The sequence below is a fragment of the Rhinopithecus roxellana genome, chromosome 8 (assembly GCF_007565055.1).
Source record: "Rhinopithecus roxellana isolate Shanxi Qingling chromosome 8, ASM756505v1, whole genome shotgun sequence".
Taxonomy (NCBI): domain Eukaryota; kingdom Metazoa; phylum Chordata; class Mammalia; order Primates; family Cercopithecidae; genus Rhinopithecus; species Rhinopithecus roxellana.
Genome location: NC_044556.1, coordinates 46,776,147 through 46,797,649, shown reverse-complemented (window position 1 = coordinate 46,797,649; position 21,503 = coordinate 46,776,147). Strand labels below are relative to the sequence as shown.

Sequence of the window (21,503 nt, the reverse complement as noted above, 5' to 3'; positions counted from 1 at the left end):
GCCTCAGCCTCCCGAGTAGCTGGGACTACAGGCGTGTGCCGCCATACTGGGCTAATTTTTGTATTTTTAATAGAGATGGGGATTCACCATGTTGGCCAGGTGGTCTTGAACTCCCGACCTCAGGTGGTCCACCCGCTTCGGCCTCCCAAAGTGCTAGGAATGCAGGTGTGAGCCACCGCGCCTGGTCACCTGAGTTTTCTTTAAAAGAACATTATAAAGTATTTTTTTCAGTGTTGTAATAAATGAGATAATATACAAAGCAGTTAGCATAGTACCTACCTCACAACAAAAGTGCTCAATATATGATAACCATAATAAAGAAATACAACACCTCAAAGTCTTCCCTAACATTCCCACGGATAATACTATTTATTTGTGCTTCCAAATATTATGTTTATACTTCTATTTGAGCATTTGTCACCAATTATATTGTTTGCCTACATAAATGTGCATTCTTGGGAGCTAGAATGGTGCCCTATGCAATGTTTTATTGTCAGTGCCTAGCAAGTGCCCATCAATTTGTAAGTACTCAATAGTTTTTGATGAATGAATTATAGACAATAAGATATAGAGTGGCATTCTCAAATTTTAACATGCAAGCTTTTAGAGAGTTTCTTTTTCTTTGAGGCAGAGTCTTGCTCTATCGCCCAGGTTGGAGTGTACAGGCACAATCTTGGCTCACTGCAACCTCCGCCTCCCGGATTCAAGTAATTCTCCTGCCTCAGCCTCCCAAGTAGCTGGGATTACAGGAGTGCGCCACCACACCTGGCTTATTGTGTATTTTTAGTAGAGATAGGGTTTCACCGTGTTGGCCAGGCTGGTCTTGAACTCCTGACTTGAGATGATCTGCCCACCGCAGCCTCCCAAAGTGCTGGAATTACAGGCATGGGCCATCAGGCCTGGCTGAGAATTTCTTTAAAAATGCGGCTTCCTCCTGACTCAGGAGACTGATTTACTAGGATCTGCATTTTAGCAAGGTACCCTCCTATCTCACACACACGTTTTGGTGCAATTGTCTTTGCAATATACTTTGAGAAACATTGCATAAAGCATGACTTATGGAAACAGTACTTTGTCTTAAATAAAAATATTAGAAAAGTATAAACAATCCTAGTAAACAAATGTATTACTGTCCCTTGTGCTATAAAGAAAGGGAGAACAATGAGCCAATTATAAGCACACTTACATTTTTTACATGTTAACTCTGTTATAGTCAGGCATGTCACCTACATTTGGAACTTAAGACTTTCAGCTCCTAAATTCAGGTGTCATTTGCAAGTATTAGTAGGACAGATCATATTCATTCTCTTCATGGTAATAATGGTATAATTGGTTAATTTATTTTGATTGAGATGGAGACACTATTTAGGCTTTATAGCATTAGCTGGTGTTCATCTGGTCAGCTTTGACGTGTCCTGCCCCTCAGCCTAAGTATGTTACAATTGTTTTTGTATCCCTCATTTTCTACATAGGATTAAACAGGCTGGTAATGCTAGTGTAAAGGGGGAGGCAATTATTAGCCTTGTATAGGAAGTCCTTATTCCTAATGAAAACAAATTAAGTTATAAAATTGTGCACAGAGAGACCAGAGAGCTGATAACTGATCTTTATTATACAGAAATGTGAAGGCCATAAGCATTAAATGAGAAGGAGTTTGGCAGTGAACATTATGCAGATTCAAACTGAAGATATCCTCATCTTGAGATATAATATAAAAATAAACACTAAGAGTTTCAAGAAAGAACTCAATTCAACTTCTATCCCCCAATCAAGCTATAACTTTCCACAGGAAAACCTGGTTTCAATTCATGCCGAATTGTTCAAAGAAAAGAAAAAGCTAAATCAGGTAGAGACAACACATGGACTGGCTTTTGTCCTGTTAGAGAGCCAGACTGAAGCTCTATTCAGTCTCACATTTAGAGATTGTTTCCTATTACAATTTATATCTCTATTTACCTAAGAGATGTCTAAAGTGAAAAACAAAAAATTGTTAACTGAGCTGGGGAATTTTTGTGGGGCTAAGTATATTTGGCAGAGGAGATAAATGAATAAATCATTCATTTAATTATTTCTTTTTTTTTTTTTTTTTTTTTTGAGACGGAGTCTTGCTCTGTCGCCCGGGCTGGAGTGCAGTGGCCAGATCTCAGCTCACTGCAAGCTCCGCCTCCCGGGTTCACGCCATTCTCCTGCCTCAGCCTCCCGAGTAGCTGGGACTACAGGCGCCCGCCACCTCGCCCGGCTAGTTTTTTGTATTTTTAGTAGAGACAGGGTTTCACCGTGTTAGCCAGGATGGTCTCGATCTCCTGACCTTGTGATCCGCCCGTCTCGGCCTCCCAAAGTGCTGGGATTACAGGCTTGAGCCACCGCGCCCGGCCCATTTAATTATTTCTAATCAAGAGGATTTAATGTCAGGTCTGGGTCATCTGTATTAGCCCTTTGACAGCTTGTTGTTCTATAATGGTTAAGAAGCACTATCCCATTAAAGTATAATAAATGCTTAACATCAGCACAACTCAGTGCCCGTCCTCTTTATATCCTCAAATACTGGACTTTATGTCAGCATGCTTTCAACACCAACTTAGCCCTTTAAATAGGATCTTTCTTAATAAAGCTTCTCATTGCCCTCACTACTGAAATAAAAAAAGTGTTAAGAGATTTGGCCAGAAAGATGGTTTTACTGAAATAAGACTGATGACTAGGAGCACATCTATGGATTAAATAGAGACAAAACTACTCCCAGAACCCTTAAATATAGACAGATTTTATCAATTTATGTAGGAAGCCAAAAATAGGAAATAAAAATATCTGGAGTTCAGATATACTGATATATTCAGCAACTGAAACCTACAATTCCTTCAATTCAGTCACAGCAGAGACATTTAAAGTAGTCTGGAGGGGCGGGTGCAGTGGCTCACACCAGTAATCTCAGCACTTTGGGAGGCTGAGGTGGAAGAATTGCTTGAGCCCAGGAATTCAAGACCAGCCTGGGCAACAAAGCGAGACTCTGTCTCTCAAAAAAAAAAAAAAAAAAAAAAAAAAAAAAAAGCCGAGTATGGCGGCATGTGCCTGTACTCCCACCTAGTTGGGAGACTGAGGCAGGAGGATCCTTGATCCCTGGAGGTCAAGGCTGCAGTCAGCTGTGATTGCACCACTGTACTCCTCCCTGGGCAACAGCAAGACCCTGTCTCAAAAAAAAAAAAAAAAAAAAGTGGCCTGGGGTAAACAGGACAGTTGTATACTCCAAGAATGGAAATTTTCATGCCACCTCCCTTCCTTCCTTACAAATTCTAGTGCTGATTGCATGAACGAGGTGTTGAGACAGACTTTTCTTTTCTTCATTTAGACTTTTGCCCTAGTGAATGAGGGAGCAAGAGAATGCTAAGAGGGATGAGAGAATGTATTTCTGGCTCTAGGACTTTGAGATCCAGGTAATTGAATCTGGGACATTCTCATTAGGTTAGAAAAGGAAAGATGAGAAAATCACTAGCAGGATATGCAATTCCAGAGACCATCGGCTCCAAAAATTAGTTTTGTTTCTCATTGCTCCTTATTCAACGACAGTTATTTCAATAAGCTACATTATTTAGCAGGGTCTGAGAGACAAAGGCTGTGAAAACATGTATTTAAGATAGAAAACAAACTTAGAAAAACATAATAGTTCGCTTTTTATCTCATTCACATTCTATAGCTGGAGAACTCAAAATTCCATTTAGATATTTCTGCTTATCCAAAGCACACTGGGTGAAACTAAACCAAGAAATGGGAGAAAATGTTCATTGGGTACGTGTGGGTTCACCCAGTTTATTTACCTATGGAGTCGAAGTGTAGGGAGAAATAAGGTCTGCTTATAATGGTCAAGGTCTGTGGAGAAGCCCTGAAGTTGTTCTCCCCAAATCACAAGTCTGATTCAAGAAAAGGAAACAAAAATGATGAAAACATCTCATCACACAAAACTCAGTGATGGGGGTCTCTGACAGTCACCAGCCAGCAGGGGAAAAGGAGAAATCCACCTGCTGGCTTTAAGATTTATTGAAGGCTGCCAGCACAGCCCAGATCATTTCTGTGGCACTAGGCTTTGTCCCTTCCACTTCAGGGTCCAGTTCTACTAAGTCCTTGGCTCGATTCATTGCCACGTCATACTTGTCATCTGTCAGAGAGGAGAAGACATTCTCTAGCACATCAGAGGAGTGAGCTAGCACCAGGAGTGCTAGTGTTCGCTTGTCCATACGCTGAGGGTCATTTACCCACCGCTCTAGTACACTATCTTGAAGTTTTTTCACTAGGCGCTGTTTCTCTGTTGTATTGGTCACTGGATGAGTAGTCATGTCAAATAGCAGGAAATTCTGCTTCTCAGTGGTTAGAATACCCTTCTCTACTAGGTTCTTTGCAATGCGCTCTCGTACATTTCTCAGCTGGTACTGTAATTTAAAGGGGTTCCAGGTCTCACCTATGAGAAAAAAGAAATAGGACATAATGAACAGAAAGATAAAAGCAAAATGAAACATGTAGTTATCTGGAACCCTGAATGGCTAAAATGTTTAAAAGCATAATCTTCATTCCTCAATTCATTTAATCCTTAGTCCTCTATAATCTGGCTTTGACTCTAACCATATTTCACATTAAACCAGCTTCAAAAAATGTCACCAAGGACTTCCATATTGCTAGAGCTTATGGACTTTATTTCTGTTCTTATGTGACCTCTCTGTGACACTGTAATTATTTATGTATTTTTGAAATTCTCTTTAGGACACCAGTCTCTCCCAAATGATTTCTACGAGGCCGGGCGTGGTGGCTGACGCCTGTAATCCCAGCACTTTGGGAGGCTGAGGTGGGAGAATCACCTGAGGTCAGGAGTTCGAGACCAAATGATTTCTACTCCGTATTGCAGAACTTCTGTTTGCTGGTGAAGCTGACAGGACTGAGGTTCCCTACCCTATTTGTAGAGCAGAAGCTCTATCCCAGGCCTGGTAGGCTGACAATATTGAGACTTCAATTGCTCCCATTCCAGCTTGTTCATAGATTAGAGATTCTGCAACAGAAAAGGCAAGCCAAGAAGATCAGGGGCTAACACCTCTTTCCCCTAGCACCTACTCATAGAACAGGCGGGTATCACTATAGGAGAAGTGGGCACTTGTGCAGAAGTTCTGCCCAGGAGGGAAGGAAGGCCTGAAGAATGAAGAGCTCCAAAGCTCTGCCTGAGAGGACTGACTATTTGGAACACACGGTGGAGAATCTATGCCTAAGGGTGTTGAAAACCATAGAGATCTTGGTGGAGAGCAATTATAAGGGTGCTGCTAGCTCTATGGCACTGGTATGACAAACCCAAATGGCAAAGCCTCCAGAAGTTTAACAGGCAGAACCAGAGAAACAGCCAAGAAAAGCCCTTCTGGAATCATGACCAACACTGGGGGTTGGGAAGAATGTGTGCTTGCACCAGGCTGCACCCACTCAGAAGCAATCAGAGCAGGACGTGGGGCTTGACTTGAGAGTATTCCCCAGGCCACACATAGATCTATCAAAAAGGGTGGATGCTTCACTGGCACCAAGGGCTAAAGCACAACCACTGACCAAACACTGGCTGAACAATAAGCTACTCTAACTCAGAGGCAACTCCTAGGAAGCTAAACTTAAAAAGAATCATAATAGCCAGGCGTGGTGGTGCACACCTCTAGTCCCAGCTACTTGGGAGGCTGAGGCAGGAGAATCGTTTGAACCCAGGAGGCAGAGGTTTCAGTCAGCTGAGATTGCGCCACTGCACTCCAGCCTGAGTGACAGAGCGAGACTTCATTTCAAGAAATGAAAAATAAAAAATAAAAATAAAAAAATCACATGCACCCCTGGTGTATGTCCAAGGATGTACTCTCTCTGAGAAGAAATCAGAAAGGGAATTTCCAAGCTGCTAGTTCTTCGCTGAATGTGGGGCAAAATGTAAACTCCCTGATTTGTGATGGCTGTGTCAAAATCACACACACACATCCAACAGTAAAGGATAAAAAAATTAAACTGGCTAAAAGGTCTTAAGCACAACCTTTGACTAATAAGTGGCTTCTATCGACCCACTGGTAACACATAGGGAGTTAGGCCAAAAGATAAAAACAAGAAAATATGAGTGATGACATCAGAGGCTGCACACCACAAGAGAAACAGTCTTCAGAGAGCTACTGCAGACAAGTCACTAATGAAACAAATTACCAAGCAAACAACACAGTCAACCTCTAGTGGAAGGAGAAACCAGTATAGCAGGTGTCTCCAACCCCTGGATCATGGACTGGTACTGGTCCGTAGCCTGTTAGGAACCCGGCTGCACTGGCAGGTGGTGAGCCATGGGTGAGTAAAGCTGAGCTCCACCTCCCGTCAGCTCAGGAGTGTGAACCCTATTGTGAACTGCACATGGGAGGGATCTAGGTTCCATGTTCCTTGTGAGACTCTAATAAATGTAAAGCACGTGAATCATACTGAAACCATCCCCTCATCCCCCAGCCCAGTGGAAAAATTGTCTTCCATGAAACCTGTCCTGGTGCCAAAAAGGTTGGGGACAGCTACAGTATACTATCCAGAGGTGCACGATTATCTAAAATGTCCAGTTTTTGACAAAAAGGTATGAAGTATACAAAGAATAAATTGTGACCCACTGACCCATTCAGAAGAAAAAAAGCAGGCAATGGAAACTGCCTTTGAGAACGCTAAAATGTTGGACTTAACAAAGACTACAAAGCAGCTTTTATAAATATGTTCAAAGACCTAAGAGAAACCATCACTCATCACACAGAGAATATCAATAAAGACAGAAATTATAAAAAAGAACCATTTAGGCCGGGTGCGGTGGCTCATGCCTGTAATCCCAACACTTTGGGAGGCCGAGGTGGGCGGATCATTTGAGGCCAGGAGTTCAAGACCAGTCTGGCCAACATGGCGAAACCCCATCTCTACTAAAAATACAAAAATTAGCCAGGTGTGGTGGGAACCTGTAATCCCAGCTGCTCAGGAGGCTGAGGCAGAGAATCGCTTGAACCTGGGAGGTGTAGGCTGCCATAAGCCGAAATAGCACCACTGCACTCCAGCCTGGACAACAAAGCAAGACTCCATCTCAAAAAAACAAAAACAAAAAAACCATTTAGAAATCCAAGAGTTTAAAAGTATAACAAACAGACTGGGCATGGTGGCTCACGTCTGTAATCTCAGCACTTTGGGAGGCCGAGGCAGGCGGATTACTGGAAGTCAAGAGTTTGAGACCAGCCTAGCCAATATGGTGAAACCCTGTCTCTACTAAAAATACAAAATTAGCTGGGTATGGTGCTATGTGCCTGTAGTTCCAGCTACTCAGGAGGCTGAGGCAGGAGAATCACTTGAACCCAGGAGGCGGAGGTTGCAGTGAGCCAATATCGCACCATTACACTTCAGCCTGGGTGACAGAGCAAGACTCAAAAAAAAAAAACAAGTACAACAAACAAAATGAAAAATTCACTCAAGGGACCCAACAAGAGATCTGAGCTGGCAAAATAAATAATGAGCAAACTTAGAAATCAAAGCAATTATGTAATATGAAGAAGGAGAAAAGAATGAAGAAAAATGAACAGACTAGGAGAAATGTGAAATATCATCAACTTGACAAACATACATAAAATGGAAGCACCAGAAGGAAAGGAGAGAAAGAGGCAGAAAAAATACTCAAGGAAGTAATGGCTAAAATCCTGCCAAATGTGATGAAAAACACTCAACCACACATTTGAGAAGCTCAACAAACTCCAAGTAGGATGAACACAAAGAGATCCATATCCAACATTATAGTAAAAATGCTGAAAACCAAAAATAAGTGGAAAATCATGAAAGCAGAAGAGAAAAATGACTGATCACATCACAGTGGAACTTTGATAAGCTTAACAGCTGGCTTCCCATTAGAAAAAATGCAGGCCAGAAGAATGAGTAGACTTATTCAAAGTGAGGGTAGAAACTATTAGCCAAGAATCTTATAACTGGCAACTATCTTTCAAAAATAAAAGCAAAGCAGGTGTGGTGGCATGCACCTGTAGTCCCAGCTACTCAGGAGGCTGAGGCAGGAGAATCACTTGAACCCAGGAGGTGGAGGTTGCAGTGAGCTGAGATCGCACCACTGAACTCCAGACTGGGTGACAGAGTGAGACACCGTCTCAAAGAAAAAACAAAAAACAAAAAATTCCGAAAACCAAAACAAAAAAAAAAAATGAAGGCAAATAAAAATTTCTAAAAAGGAGAAAAAATAAATACATTCCTAGATAAAAAATATCTGAAAGAGGCTGGGCGCGGTGGCTCAAGCCTGTAATCCCAGCACTTTGGGAGGCCGAGGCGGGCAGATCACGAGGTCAGGAGATCGAGACCATCCTGGCTAACACGGTGAAACCCCATCTCTACTAAAGAATACAAAAAACTCAAAAAGTGGGGAAAGGATATGAACAGACATTTCTCAAAAGAAGATATTCATACAGCCAACAGACACATGAAAAAATGCTCATCATCACTCGCCATCAGAGAAATGCAAATCAAAACCACAATGAGATACCATCTCACACCAGTTAGAATGGCAATCATTAAGAAGTCAGGAAACAACAGGTGTTGGAGAGGATGTGGAGAAATAGGAACACTTTTACACTGTTGGTGGGATTGTAAACTAGTTCAACCATTATGGAAAACAGTATGGCAATTCCTCAAGGATCTAGAACTAGATGTACCATATGACCCAGCCATCCCACTACTGGGTATATACCCAAAGGATTATAAATTATTCTACTACAAAGACACATGCACACGTATGTTTATTGCGGCACTATTCACAATAGCAAAGACTTGGAATCAACCCAAATGTCCATCTGTGACAGACTGGATTAAGAAAATGTGGCACATATACACCATGGAATACTATGCAGCCATAAAAAAGGATGAGTTTGCGTCCTTTGTAGGGACATGGATGCAGCTGGAAACCATCATTCTTAGCAAACTATCACAAGAAGAGAAAACCAAACACCGCATGTTCTCACTCATAGGTGGGAACTGAACAATGAGATCACTTGGACTCGGGAAGGGGAACATCACGCACTGGGGCCTATTATGGGGAGGGGGGAGGAGGGAGGGAGTGCATTGGGGAGTTATACATGATATAAATGATGAATTGATGGGTGCTGACGAGTTGATGGGTGCAGCACACCAACATGGCATAAGTTTACATATGTAACAAACCTGCACGTTATGCACATGTACCCTAGAACTTAAAATATAATAAAAAAAATAAAAATAAAAATAAATAAATAAATAAATAAAAAAAAAAAAAAAAAAAAAGAATACAAAAAACTAGCCGGGCGACGAGGCGGGCGCCTGTAGTCCCAGCTACTTGGGAGGCGGAGGCAGGAGAATGGCGTAAACCCGGGAGGCGGAGCTTGCAGTGAGCTGAGATCCAGCCACTGCACTCCAGCCTGGGCGACAGAACCAGACTCCGTCTCAAAAAAAAAAAAAAAAAAAAAAAAAAAAAAAAATCTGAAAGAGCTCACTGCTAGCAGACCTGCCTTATAAGAAATATTAATACTAAACTAAAGGAAAGTTGTTAAGGCTGAGAGCAGGACACACTAGACAGTAATTTGAATCCACATGAACAAACAGTAAAAGTAATTATGTAAGTAATAAAAAGGATGGTATAATTGAATACTTCATCTCAACTTATTTATAAAGCAATTGCACAAAACAGTATTTATATAATCGTTATTGTTGAGTTATAATTTTTAACTTTTTAAACTTTTGCACAAGGTTATAACATATAGAAATGTAATAATAGCACAAAGAAAGAGGGTGGGAAAAAGGTTGCACTGGAGTAAGCAAAATGACAACAGATGGTAATTTGAATCCGCAGGAAGAAATGAAGAAAACCAGAAATGGTAAATAAGGAGGTTAATATAACAAACTCTGTAAGTATATATTTGTGCTTTCTTCTCTTCTTTAATAATTACAACAATGAATTGTTGAATTTGTAACACATATAGATGTAACACATGTACCAATATTGGCATGGTGGGCCCATGCCTGTAATCCCAGAACTTTGGGATGCCAATGTAGGCAGATTGCTTGAGCCCAGCAGTTTAAGACCAGCCTGGGTAGCACAGTGAAACTTTTGTCTAAAAAAAAAAAAGAAAAAAAGAAACAAAAACCCTAAAGCCAAAAAAACCCGAAAAGAAAAGAAACATATAGCAATATTAACACAAAAAGAGGGTGAGGGAATAGAGTAATAGAGAAGTAAATTTTCCTTGGAATTAAACTTGGTATAAATCTTTTTTTTTTTTTGAGACAGAGTCTTGCTCTGTTGCCTCTGCTGGAGTGCAGTGGTGCGATCTCGGCTAACTGCAAACTCCGCCTCCCAGGTTCAAGCTGGTCTTGAACTCCTGACCTCAAGTGACCCACCCACCTTGGCCTCCCAAAGTGCTGGGATTACAGGCATGAGCCACCATGCCTGCCCCCCCGAGTATATTTTTTTATTTCAGTTATTATAAGTTTTAGCTCCAGAATTTCCTTTTGGTTGCCGAGGTAGGTGGATCACCTGAGGTCAGGAGTTTGAGACCAGCCTGGCCAACATAGCGAAATCCTATCTCTACTAAAAATACAAAATTAGCCAGTGTGGTAGTGGGAGCCTGTAATCCCTGCTACTCAGGAGGCTGAGGCAGGGAGAATTGCTTGAACCTAGGAGGCAGAGGTTGCAGTGAAACAAGATTGTGCCACTGCACTCCAGTCTGGGCGACAGAGCAAGACATTCCGTTTAAAAATAAAAAAACCCAAAAACAAATTTGAGGAAGCAGAAGAAATAATCAGCAAGCAGTTCCCTGTTACGATACACCCCCCAGATCAACAGGGCATTATTATAGCTACATTTGAGCCTTTTCCTTTTAAATTTGGGAAACGCCATGAGGTGCCCGTCTCAGGCCCGTTCCTAACCAGGGCATTTCCAGCTTAGGCCATTCCCTCACCCCTGTACAATGTCTGTCCCCCGCCACAGCCGGTAGTGCCACAGTAGATTTATGCTGCACAAAAGCTGTGAGCCTTCTGCCTGGGGAATTCCTGCAAAAGGTCCCAACAGGAGTCTGCGGACCCTTGCCAGCGAGGATGATAGAATTACTTCTAGGAAGGTCTAGTTTAAGTTTAACAGGAGTGCAAATACATACAAGAGTCATTGATTCAGATTACAGATTACAAATTTCTCCAGTAAATCTGCAAAGTTTGAAGGAACCACTTCAAGCAGAAAGACAAAGTTCCTGCCAAGGTTTAGGATATCATTTTTGATGGCGGCCATTGTTAAGCCTCCAGAACCTATATCTTTAAAATGGTTAACAGATAAGCCAATTTGGATAGAACAATGGCCGCTAAGTAAAGGGAAACTAGAGGCTTTAAAGGACTTCGTTAATAAACAATTAGAAAACGGACACACAGCTCCAACATGTTCCCCTTGGAATTCTCCAGTTTTGGTAATTAAGAAAAAATCAGGTAAATGGAGAATGTTAACAGATCTTAGAGCCACCAATTCAGTTATGCAACCTATGGGAGCATTACAGCCAGGACTACCTTCTCCTGCTATAGTTCCAAAAAATTGGCCTTTAATAGTCATAGATTTAAAAGACTGTTTCTTTACTATTCTTTTAGCTGAGCAAGACTGTGAATGGTTTGCATTTACAATTCTTGCAGTAAACAACCTGCAGCCTGCTAAGCGTTTTCATTGGAAAGTGTTGCCACAAGGCATGTTAAACAGTCCAACAATTTGCCAGACGTATACAGGGCAAGCAATTGAACCTACTCATAAAAAATTTTTCACAGTGTTACATTATTCATTATATGGATGATATACTTTGTGCTGCCCCCACTGGAGAAATATTACTCCAATGTTATGATTACTTGCAAAATTTGATTTCTCACACTGGTTTAATTATAGCTCCTGACACAATTCAGACTACTACTCTTTACTCCTACTTGGGGACCTTAGTAAATGACATTACATTGTGCCACAGGAAGCAGCCATACGTAGGGATCAATTGAAAACATTAAATGACTTTCAAAAATTACTAGGGGACATTAATTGGTTACGACCTGCTCTAGGCATCCCTACCTATGCCATGAGTAATCTATTTTCTATCCTTAGAGGAGATCCTAGCCTCAGTAGCCCTCGGCAATTAACAAAAGAAGCTGAGGCAGAGCTGCAACAAATCGAAAAGCAAGTCCATAAAGCTCAAATGAATAGAATAGATCCAGAGAAGACTCTAGATTTGCTAATTTTTCCAACTCAGCATTCACCTACTGGTGTTACTGTCCAAGAGCAGAACTCAGTAGAATGGCTTTTTCTTCCACATACTAATTCACAGACTCGAACTCCTTATTTGGATCAAATCGCTACTATGATAGAAAATGGGAGAATTCAGATTGTTAAATTACATGGATATGATCCTGGAAAAATTGCTGTCCCTCTCATGAAGGCACAAATACAGCAAGCTTTTGTAAATAATCTTACTTGGCAAACCCATTTAGCTGACTTTGTGGGTATTCTTGATAATCCTTTTCCTAAAATGAAACTGTTTCAATTTTTGAAACTGACTAATTGGATTCTCCTTAGAATAACTAAATTTAAACCAATTGACCATGTTGAGAATGTTTTTACAGATGGGTCTGATAATGGTCAAGTTTCTTATTTTGGCTCTAAAGGTAAAGTTTTACAGATGCCCTATACTTCAGCTCAAAAAGCAGAGCTTGTAGCTGTAATTGAGGTATTGACTGCTTTTAATATGCCTATTAATGTGATTTCTGATTCTTCATATGTGGTTCATTCCACACAGTTAATTGAAAATGCTCAGTTACAATTTCATACAGATGAACAACTGATGACTTTATTTACCCAACTGCAAACAGCAGTTAGGAGTAGAATGCACCCTTTTTACATCACTCACATTAGGGCTCACAAACCTCTTCCAGGACCTTTAACTGAAGAGAATAAATGGCTGATTGCCCAGTTGCTAATGCAGTATCTAATGCCAAACACTTTCACAATTTAACCCATGTTAATGCCTCTGGTCGCAAATGCAGATATAGCATTACCTGGAAAGAAGCTAAAGTTACTATCCAGCAAGCCCAACTTGCCAAATGGTACATTCCTCATCTTTTACAGGAGTTAATCCTTGAGGACTGGAACCTAATTCTCTTTGGCAAATGGATGTCACACATGTTCCGTCATTTGGGAGGCTAGCTTATGTGCACGTATGTGTAGACACCTTTTCTCACTTTGTCTGGGCTTCATGCCAATCAGGAGAGTCTTCTGCCTGTGTTAAACATCACTTTTTGCAGTGTTTTGTGGTGATGGGTATTCCAGCTTCTATTAAAACAGATAATGTCCCAGGCTATACTAGCCAAGCTCTAGCTACATTTTTCTCTATATGGAATATTAAACACATTACTGGTATTCCATATAATTCTCAAGGACAAGCCATAGTGGAAAGAATGAATCTCTCCCTGAAACAGCAGTTGCAAAAACAAAACGGGGAGAAATAGGGATTACAGGATACCCCATATACAACTGAATCTAGCATTATTAACTGCAAATTTTTTGAGACAGCCTAAAGGCCAGATGTCATCAGCAGCTGAACAGCATCTACAGAAACCAGCTGCAAAGACAGAAGCAAAACAACTGGTTTGGTGGAGAGATCTGATAAGAAAAAGTTGGGAAATAGGTAAAATAATAACTTGGGGTAGAGGTTATGCTTGTGTTTCTCCAGGACCAAATCAACAGCTGATTTGGATACCATCAAGACACCTAAAACCTTATCATGAGACAGGTGCTGAGGAAGAGATTCCGGGAGGATCCCGAGGACCCCCCAGTTGCAGCCATGTTGAGACTGATGCTGAGGAGGACCCCAACTGTCATAAGCAACACCCGTCAAACACAGCCACCCACCTGGGGACAGATCAAGAAGCTGTCACAGATGGCGGAAGAAAACCTGAGGAAAGCGGGACAACCAGTCACAATGAGTAATTTAACAAAAGCTATGATAGCAGTGATCACCATTGCCATGAGTATTCCTTCAACAAGGGCTGACACAGAGAACAATTATACTTATTGGGCATATTTATCAATCTTGGCTGGCAATAATGCCTGGATGTAATCACTCTATGACACAGTTACACATGCTTTCTGACCTCAGTATTTTCCATAATAAGTCTGCTCCTATAATTGAGGCATACTGCCCTCAAAAACCTATTTGTAAACAAAATTGAACCTGACCAGAAAAAATGAACATACTTGTTTAGGAAGATTGCATTGCAGAACATGAAGAGGTGCTGCACAATGATTCCCATGGAATCATTATTGATTGGTCCCTTAAGGGGATGTTTAGCTTGAATTACACCTCTCAGTTTGCATGTCATGGCCACACTATGTTCAGCTGGTCTGAACAAAATGATCAGATGGTAGAAATGGTAAGAAGTACGGCAAGAGTTCCTATTATCTGGAAACATGGCAATAGAGTGGCACCTCAACCTCAAATGATATGGCCCGCTGTAGGGGCTAAACGTAAGGATTTGTGGAAACTATTAATAGCACTTAATGAGATCAAAATTTGGGAAAGAATAAAAAGCATCTAGAAGGACACTCTACAAACTTGTCTTTGGATATTGCAAAATTAAAAGAACAAATATTTAAAGCATCCCAGGCACACCTGACCTTAATGCCAGGAACTGGAGTGCTTGAAGGAGCTGCAGATGGATTAACAGCTAGTAACCCATTAAAATGGATAAAAACACTTGGAACTTCTGTGATTTCAATGATGATTGTGTTATTAATCTGTGTTGTTTGTCTTTGTATAGTCTGCAGATGCAGATCCTAACTCATGTGAGAAGTAGCTCACCTTGACAAAGCTGCCTTTGCTTTTATTGCTTTGCAAAACAAAGAAGGGGGATATGTTGGGAATAGACCCCAAAATTCTGGCCATAAACTAGCCCCAAAACTGGCCATAAAGAAAATCTCTGCAGCACTGTGACATGTTCGTGATGGCCTTGACACCCACGCTGGAAGGTTGTGGGTTTACCAGGATGAGGGCAAGGAACACCTGGCCCACCCATGGTGGGAAACTGCTTAAGGTGTTCTTAAACCACAAACAATAGCATGAGCGATCTGTGCCTTAAGGACATGTTCATGCTGCAGATAACTAGCCAGGGCCCATCCCTTTATTTCGGCCCATCCCTTTATTTCCTATAAGGAATACTTTTAGTAAACCTCATGACTGGCTTGCTGTCAATAAATATGTAGGTAAATCTCTGTTTAAGGCTCTCAGCTCTGAAGGCTGTGAGACCCCTAATTTCCCACTCCACACTCTATATTTCTGTGTGTGTGTGTCTTTAATTCCTCCAGCGCCTCTGGGTTAGGGTCTCCATGACTGAGCTGTTCTTGGTAAGATTAATATCCAGAATATATATAAAGAGCTTCTGGCCAGGCACGGTGGTTCATGCCTGAAATCCCAGCACTTTGGGAGACCAAGATGGGTAGACTGTCTGAGCTCAGGAGTTCAGAGACCAGCCTGGGTGACATAGCAAAACCCCATCTCCACCAAAACTACAAAAAATTAACCAGGTGTGATGGTGCATGCCCATAGTCCCAGTTACTCGGGAGGCTGAGGTGGGAGGACCCTTGAGCCCGGGAGGTGGAGACTGCAGTGAGCCGAGATCGCACCACTGCACTCCATCCTGGGTGACAGAGTGAGACCGCATCTCATAAATAAATACAAAAAAAACCCTCAACAACAAACCAATCAAACTTAAAAATGGGAAAAGTATTTTATATTTCTCCAAAGAGGATATATAAATGGTCAGTAAGCACATAAAAATATGCTCAATATTTTTAGTCAATAGGAATGATATGAAAACTATTTTCATTTGAAAATAAAAATCAAAACCATAATGAGATAACATTTCAGACCTACTCGAATGCCTATAATTAAAAAAAGACAGGCCGGGTGCGGTGGCTCAAGCCTGTAATCCCAGCACTTTGGGAGGCCGAGATGGGCGGATCACGAGGTCAGGAGATCGAGACCATCCTGGCTAACACTGTGAAACCCCGTCTCTACTAAAAAATACAAAAAACTAGCCGGGCGAGGTGGCGGGTGCCTGTAGTCCCAGCTACTCTGGAGGCTGAGGCAGGAGAATGGCATAAACCCGGGAGGCGGAGCTTGCAGTGAGCTGAGATCCGGCCACTGCACTACAAAAAAAAAAAAAAAAAAAAGAAGAAAAGAAAGAGAAGAACAAGTGGTTATCAGGATGTGGACAAATTGGAACCCTGGTACAATACTGGTGGGAATATAAAATGGTGCAGTCTCTGTGGAAATGTCTGGTGATTTCTCAAAGGTTAAACTGCCATATGACCCAGCAATTCTATTCCTAGGTATATATCCAAAAGAATTAAAAGCAGGAACTTGAACAGATATTTGTATATCAATGTTCACAGCAGCATTGTTCACAATAGCCAAAAGGTGGAAACAAGCCAAGTGTCCGTCAACAGATGAATGGTTAAACAAAAATGTTATATACATACAATGGAATATCACTCAGGCATAAAAAGGAATGAAATTTTGATATATGCTGTGACATGAATGGACCTTGAAAACATGTTTAGTGAATAAGCTAGGCAAAGTAATGACAGATATTGTATAATTCTACTTATATGAGATACCTAGAGTAAGCAAATTCATAGAGACAAAAAGTAGAATAGAGGTTGCCAGGGACTAGCGGGAGAGAGAAAGAAGAAGTTATCATTTAATAGGTACAGCGTTTTAGGGGGTAATGATGAGGAAGCTTTCGGTGTAGTGTAGATAGAGGTGATGGTTACAAAATATTGCAAATATATTTAATTTCACAGAATCGTACACTTAAGCCATTAAGAATGGCTAAAATAATAACAAATGTTGGCTGGGCATGGTGGCTCACGCCTGTAATCCCAGCACTTTGGGAGGCCGAGGCAGGCAGATCATGAAGTCAAGAGTTTGAGACCAGCCTGGCCAACATGGTGAAACCCTGTCTACTAAGAATATAAAAAGTAGCTGGGTGTGGTGGCACGTGCCTGTAATCCCAGCTACTTGGGAGGCTGAGGCAGGAGAATCACTTGAACCTGGGAGACAGAGGTTGCAGTGAGCTGAGATCACGTCACTGTACTCCAGCCTGGGAGACAGAGCAAGACTCCATCTTGGAAAATAAATAAATAAATAAATAAATAAATAAATAAATGTTACGTGTATTTTACCACAATAGAAATGTTACTCGATTTATGACCCAGTTATCTACTCCTAGCTACATACCCACAATAAATGAAAACATGTTCAAACAAAAACTTGTTCATGCATGTTCACAGCAGCATTATTCACAACAGCCAAAATGTAGAAATAACTCAAATATTCATCAACTGATGACTGGATAAACAAATGTGGAATGGCCATGCAATAAAATATTATTTGGCAAATTAAAACTGGGAAATTCTAATAAGAATAATAGATTGCATCAATGCCAATGTTCTCATTGTCCTCTCTATAAAGATGTTTTAAAAGTTTCTTGTGAAGAATACTGTTAAAGAGCTTTTGGGGTGGGTGGCAGAAGATAAGGTGAAGCTTTGGAAAACTTTAGGTATCAATTAGCCATGCTTTTTCTGTCCCTCATTAGAATTAAATAGTGAACCACATCTATCTCATCCAGCACGATGAATTTCGGTACTTCTTTTACTAAATTTCAGGGTAGGATAAAGATAACGAAATGTGAAATTCATATATTATTTTAAGCCATCTTACCAGTGAGTAGCTCTATCCATGTTTGGACAGTTTCTGTGGGTTCAGTTGCTTTGATGTGTTTGAGAGTTTCATCCAGTAAAACATCACCTGTTGGACTGTCTGACTTTAGCAGTACCTTTGAGAAAAGGAGAAAGAAGGAACCCTGATTCCTTCACTTCATTCAAGTTAAAATCTTTCAATATATCATATATAGGTTACTGGTTAAGTGTTGCAAGAAATGTAAGGAAGCATAATATACTGTCCCTGTCCTCAAGAAGTTTAAAATATAGTATGGAGTGATAGTGTGAAGACAAAAATAACATTTGAAGTGGGCCCTAGTGACAAACTGGATATGAATGATAATGGAGAAAAGTTTCAATAACAACTCATTTTGAGTCTGGAAACCAACTTTTGAAACCATTAATAAAGGTAAGAAACATATGGGCTCGGTTTTGAAACCATCAATAAAGGTAGTAAACATCTGTAGGAAACATGCCAGTAATCCTAGCACTTTGGGAGGTTGAGGCTGGTGGATCACCTGAGCTCAGGAGTTTGAGACCAGCCCGGGCAACATGGCAATATCTTGTCTCTATTAAAAAAATAAAAATTTAAATAAATAAATAAATAAATAAAGGTAGGAAAGCCAGAAAAGGAAGTCAGTTTTGGGGAAAGGCTGATAATTTGATTTTCTTTGTTTTTTGTTAAGTTTAGTTTTAAATGATATGGGATAGCCAAGTTGAAATTTCTAGCCAATAGTTAAATATGTTTCTGGAGGTGGAAAAACAAAACCTGCCTAGAAATTTGAAAATTAATCTCATGAAGGTGACAGATGAAGCTATAAAGGTAAATGATATCTCTGAAAGGATAGAAAATCACTCAAGGGATACAAACTGAGACTTGGATGTTAAGGAATGGAGAAGTAAGGAAACAGTGTACAGTCAGAGAAGCAAGAGAATAAGATAATAACAAAAGCCAAGAATGAAGAAAGTTTCAAAGTGATAAAAAGTGTCAAATGCCACATATAGGTGAAAAGAGAAAAATAAATCAAAGACTGAAAAGAAGCTGGTGATACCTAAGAATGTAGTTTAAGTTGAGTGCTTAGGATGATAAAGAAGTTGTGAGTGGAAAAATTCAGTAAGAAAATGGATACAGGAGTATGGTTGGAAAGGACTTGCAGTAAATGGAAGGAAACAGAATAGTTATTGGAGAATAACCAGGGTTAATCAATGACTGATCTGATCCATATGAGTCCCTCCCCCTACATCATACTCTATTTCATAATTTTTTTTTTTTTTTTTGAGATGAGTCTTGCACTGTTGTCCGGGATGGAGTGTGGTGGCGCGATCTCGGCTCCCTGCAAGCTCCGCCTTCCGGGTTAACGCCATTCTCCTGCCTCAGCCTCCCGAGTAGCTGGGACTACAGGCGCCTGCCACAACGCCCAGCTAATTTTTTAAAAAAATATTTTTTTGTAGAGATGGGGTTTCACCGTGTTAGCCAGGATGGTCTCGATCTCCTGACCTCGTGATCCACCTGCCTTGGCCTCCCAAAGTGCTGGGATTATAAGCATGAGCCACTGCACCTGGTTATTTTATAATGTTATAGTTACAGATATAGGAGTTTAATCAACAGCATCCTAAGTGTGATTTTTCTGCATAAAAAAGGAAGACAAAACCAGGAGCTTCCTATAACTCTTTGGACTATGGATACTTTGATTTCTCCCTCTTGCTACAGGATAATTAACCTGTTTAGCCAATGGAACTGCTGAGTCAGTGATATTTATTTTATCTTACTACTCAAATCTTTCTGTTCTTCCCAAATGTACTGTTGGTATTTGCCTTTCCATAAGCCATGGACGTTCACAGAGGATTCAGTACCTTTCTGTCTAGTAGTCGCTTCTTACGCATGGTCGGGGGTTCCAGATAGATTCGACCCCGCATGGCCAGCTCTATCAGGATGCCCCCTCGCAGGCCAGATGATATGCAGTCATTCCAGAAAGATGTGTAACCCTAGGAAAGGAGAAAAGAGAAGAGAATGTTCTGAGAGGAATACTGACTTCCAGCAGGCACCCTAAGAACAGGCCACTTTGTTGTGATTCGTTTCACATCATACTACATGAACTCAAAGCAAAGTACAAGAGTAAGAGAAGATGTTTCTTTAATCCTCTTAAACACCCCCAAAAAAGATTTTCTGTCTGATTTCAAGATCTTTAGTGAATTCCCATGGTTTGCTGCCAGTCAATAAATGATGTGCAATTTTTTTTTTTTTTTTTGAGACAGGGTCTCGCTCTTTCCCCCAGGTTGAAATGCAGTGGCATGATCATGGCTCATTGCAGCCTTGACCTCCTGGGCTCAAGCAATCCTTCCACCTCAGCCTCCCGAGTAGCTGGGACTACAGGTATGTGCCACCATGCCGGGCTATTTTTTAAAAAATATTTTTTTGTAGAGACAAGGTCTTGCTATGTTGCCCATGCTGGTCTCCAACTCCTGGCCACAAGCTATCCTCCCACCTTGGCCTCCCAAAGTGTTGAGATTACAGACATGAGTGACTGCACCTGGCTTGACATGCAAAATTTTAATTTTTGAGGAGAATTTTGGCTTTTTTGAAATCTGTTTCCATGACACTAAATTTCAGAGTGGGGTAAAATAAGTCAGAAAAAAGTAAAAACCATTTGAGCTTTTAATCCTCCTAGATATGTATTAATTTGAAGTTTGGAGATGGAGACTTGCTCTGTCCCCTAGGCTGGAGTGCAGTGGCATGATCTCAGTTCACTGCAACCTCCGCCTCCTGGGTTCAAGTGATTCTCCTGCCTCAGCCTCCTGAGTAGCTGGGATTACAGGTGTGCACTGCCACGCTCAGCTAATTTTTGTATTTTTAGTAGAGATGGGGTTTCACTATGTTAGTCAGGCTAGTCTCAAACTCCTGACCTCGTCATCTGCCAGCCTCAGTCCCCCAAAGTGCTGGGAATATAGGAGTGGGCCACCGTGCCCGGCCAATTTGAAGTTCTTTTAATGGAAGGTATAATAGAAACCCACTATCATTAAGTGCCTTGGGTATGTTACTCAACCTTTCTGAAGTACATTGTCCTCATCTATAAAATGCAGACACTAATATATATTTCCACAAGATTGTTGTGAGGGTTACATGAGATGCAATATATAAGAAAGCATTTAGTATAGTGCCTAGCATATAGCAGGCACTTAAAATGTTAGCTCCCCTTCCCTTTGTATAGGGAATATACATATAAGAGAGCCACTGGTATTGTCTAACAGCAGTAACTAACATCTAATTACTAATGTCGATTGAATACTTGTTATATACTAGATATGTGCTAATACTTATTATGTACTAGATTTGTGCTAAGCTTTTTACTTGCACTATCTGATTATATCTTCACAACCACCCTATAAAGGAAGTACTACTGCTATCCACACGTTAAAGATGACAAAACTAAGGCTTACAGAGGTTATGCAGCATAACAGAGGTCACAAAGCTAAATAGAGAAATTTTTAAGTGGTTGTTTTTTGGTGCTGTTTCACTGATAGATCATAGTTGTGCATATTTTGGGGTTACTTTTTTTTTTTTTAAGAGATGGGGTGGGGTCTTGCTCTGTTACCAAGGCTGAAGTGCAGTGGGGCCATTATAACTCATTGTAGACTTGAACACCTGGGCTCAAACAATTGTCCTGCCTCAGCCTCCTGAGTAGCTCAGACT

General features: G+C 40.9%; 1 protein-coding gene across 3 annotated transcripts in view; it reads right to left on the bottom strand.

The window, feature by feature from the left end:
* Window positions 1-2,743: 2,743 nt before the first annotated feature.
* Window positions 2,744-21,503, bottom strand: part of GOLPH3L (golgi phosphoprotein 3 like) — a 52,270-nt gene continuing 33,510 nt past the window's right edge. For all 3 annotated transcript variants that reach the window (XM_030936509.1, XM_010387251.2, XM_030936510.1), the window contains exons 3-5: window positions 19,667-19,798; window positions 17,814-17,928; window positions 2,744-4,447 (exon numbers count right to left, since the gene is read on the bottom strand). In XM_030936509.1, coding sequence (XP_030792369.1) covers window positions 4,020-4,447; window positions 17,814-17,928; window positions 19,667-19,798 — 675 coding nt within the window. In that variant the 3' untranslated portion in view covers window positions 2,744-4,019. The remainder of the gene's footprint in view (window positions 4,448-17,813; window positions 17,929-19,666; window positions 19,799-21,503) is intronic.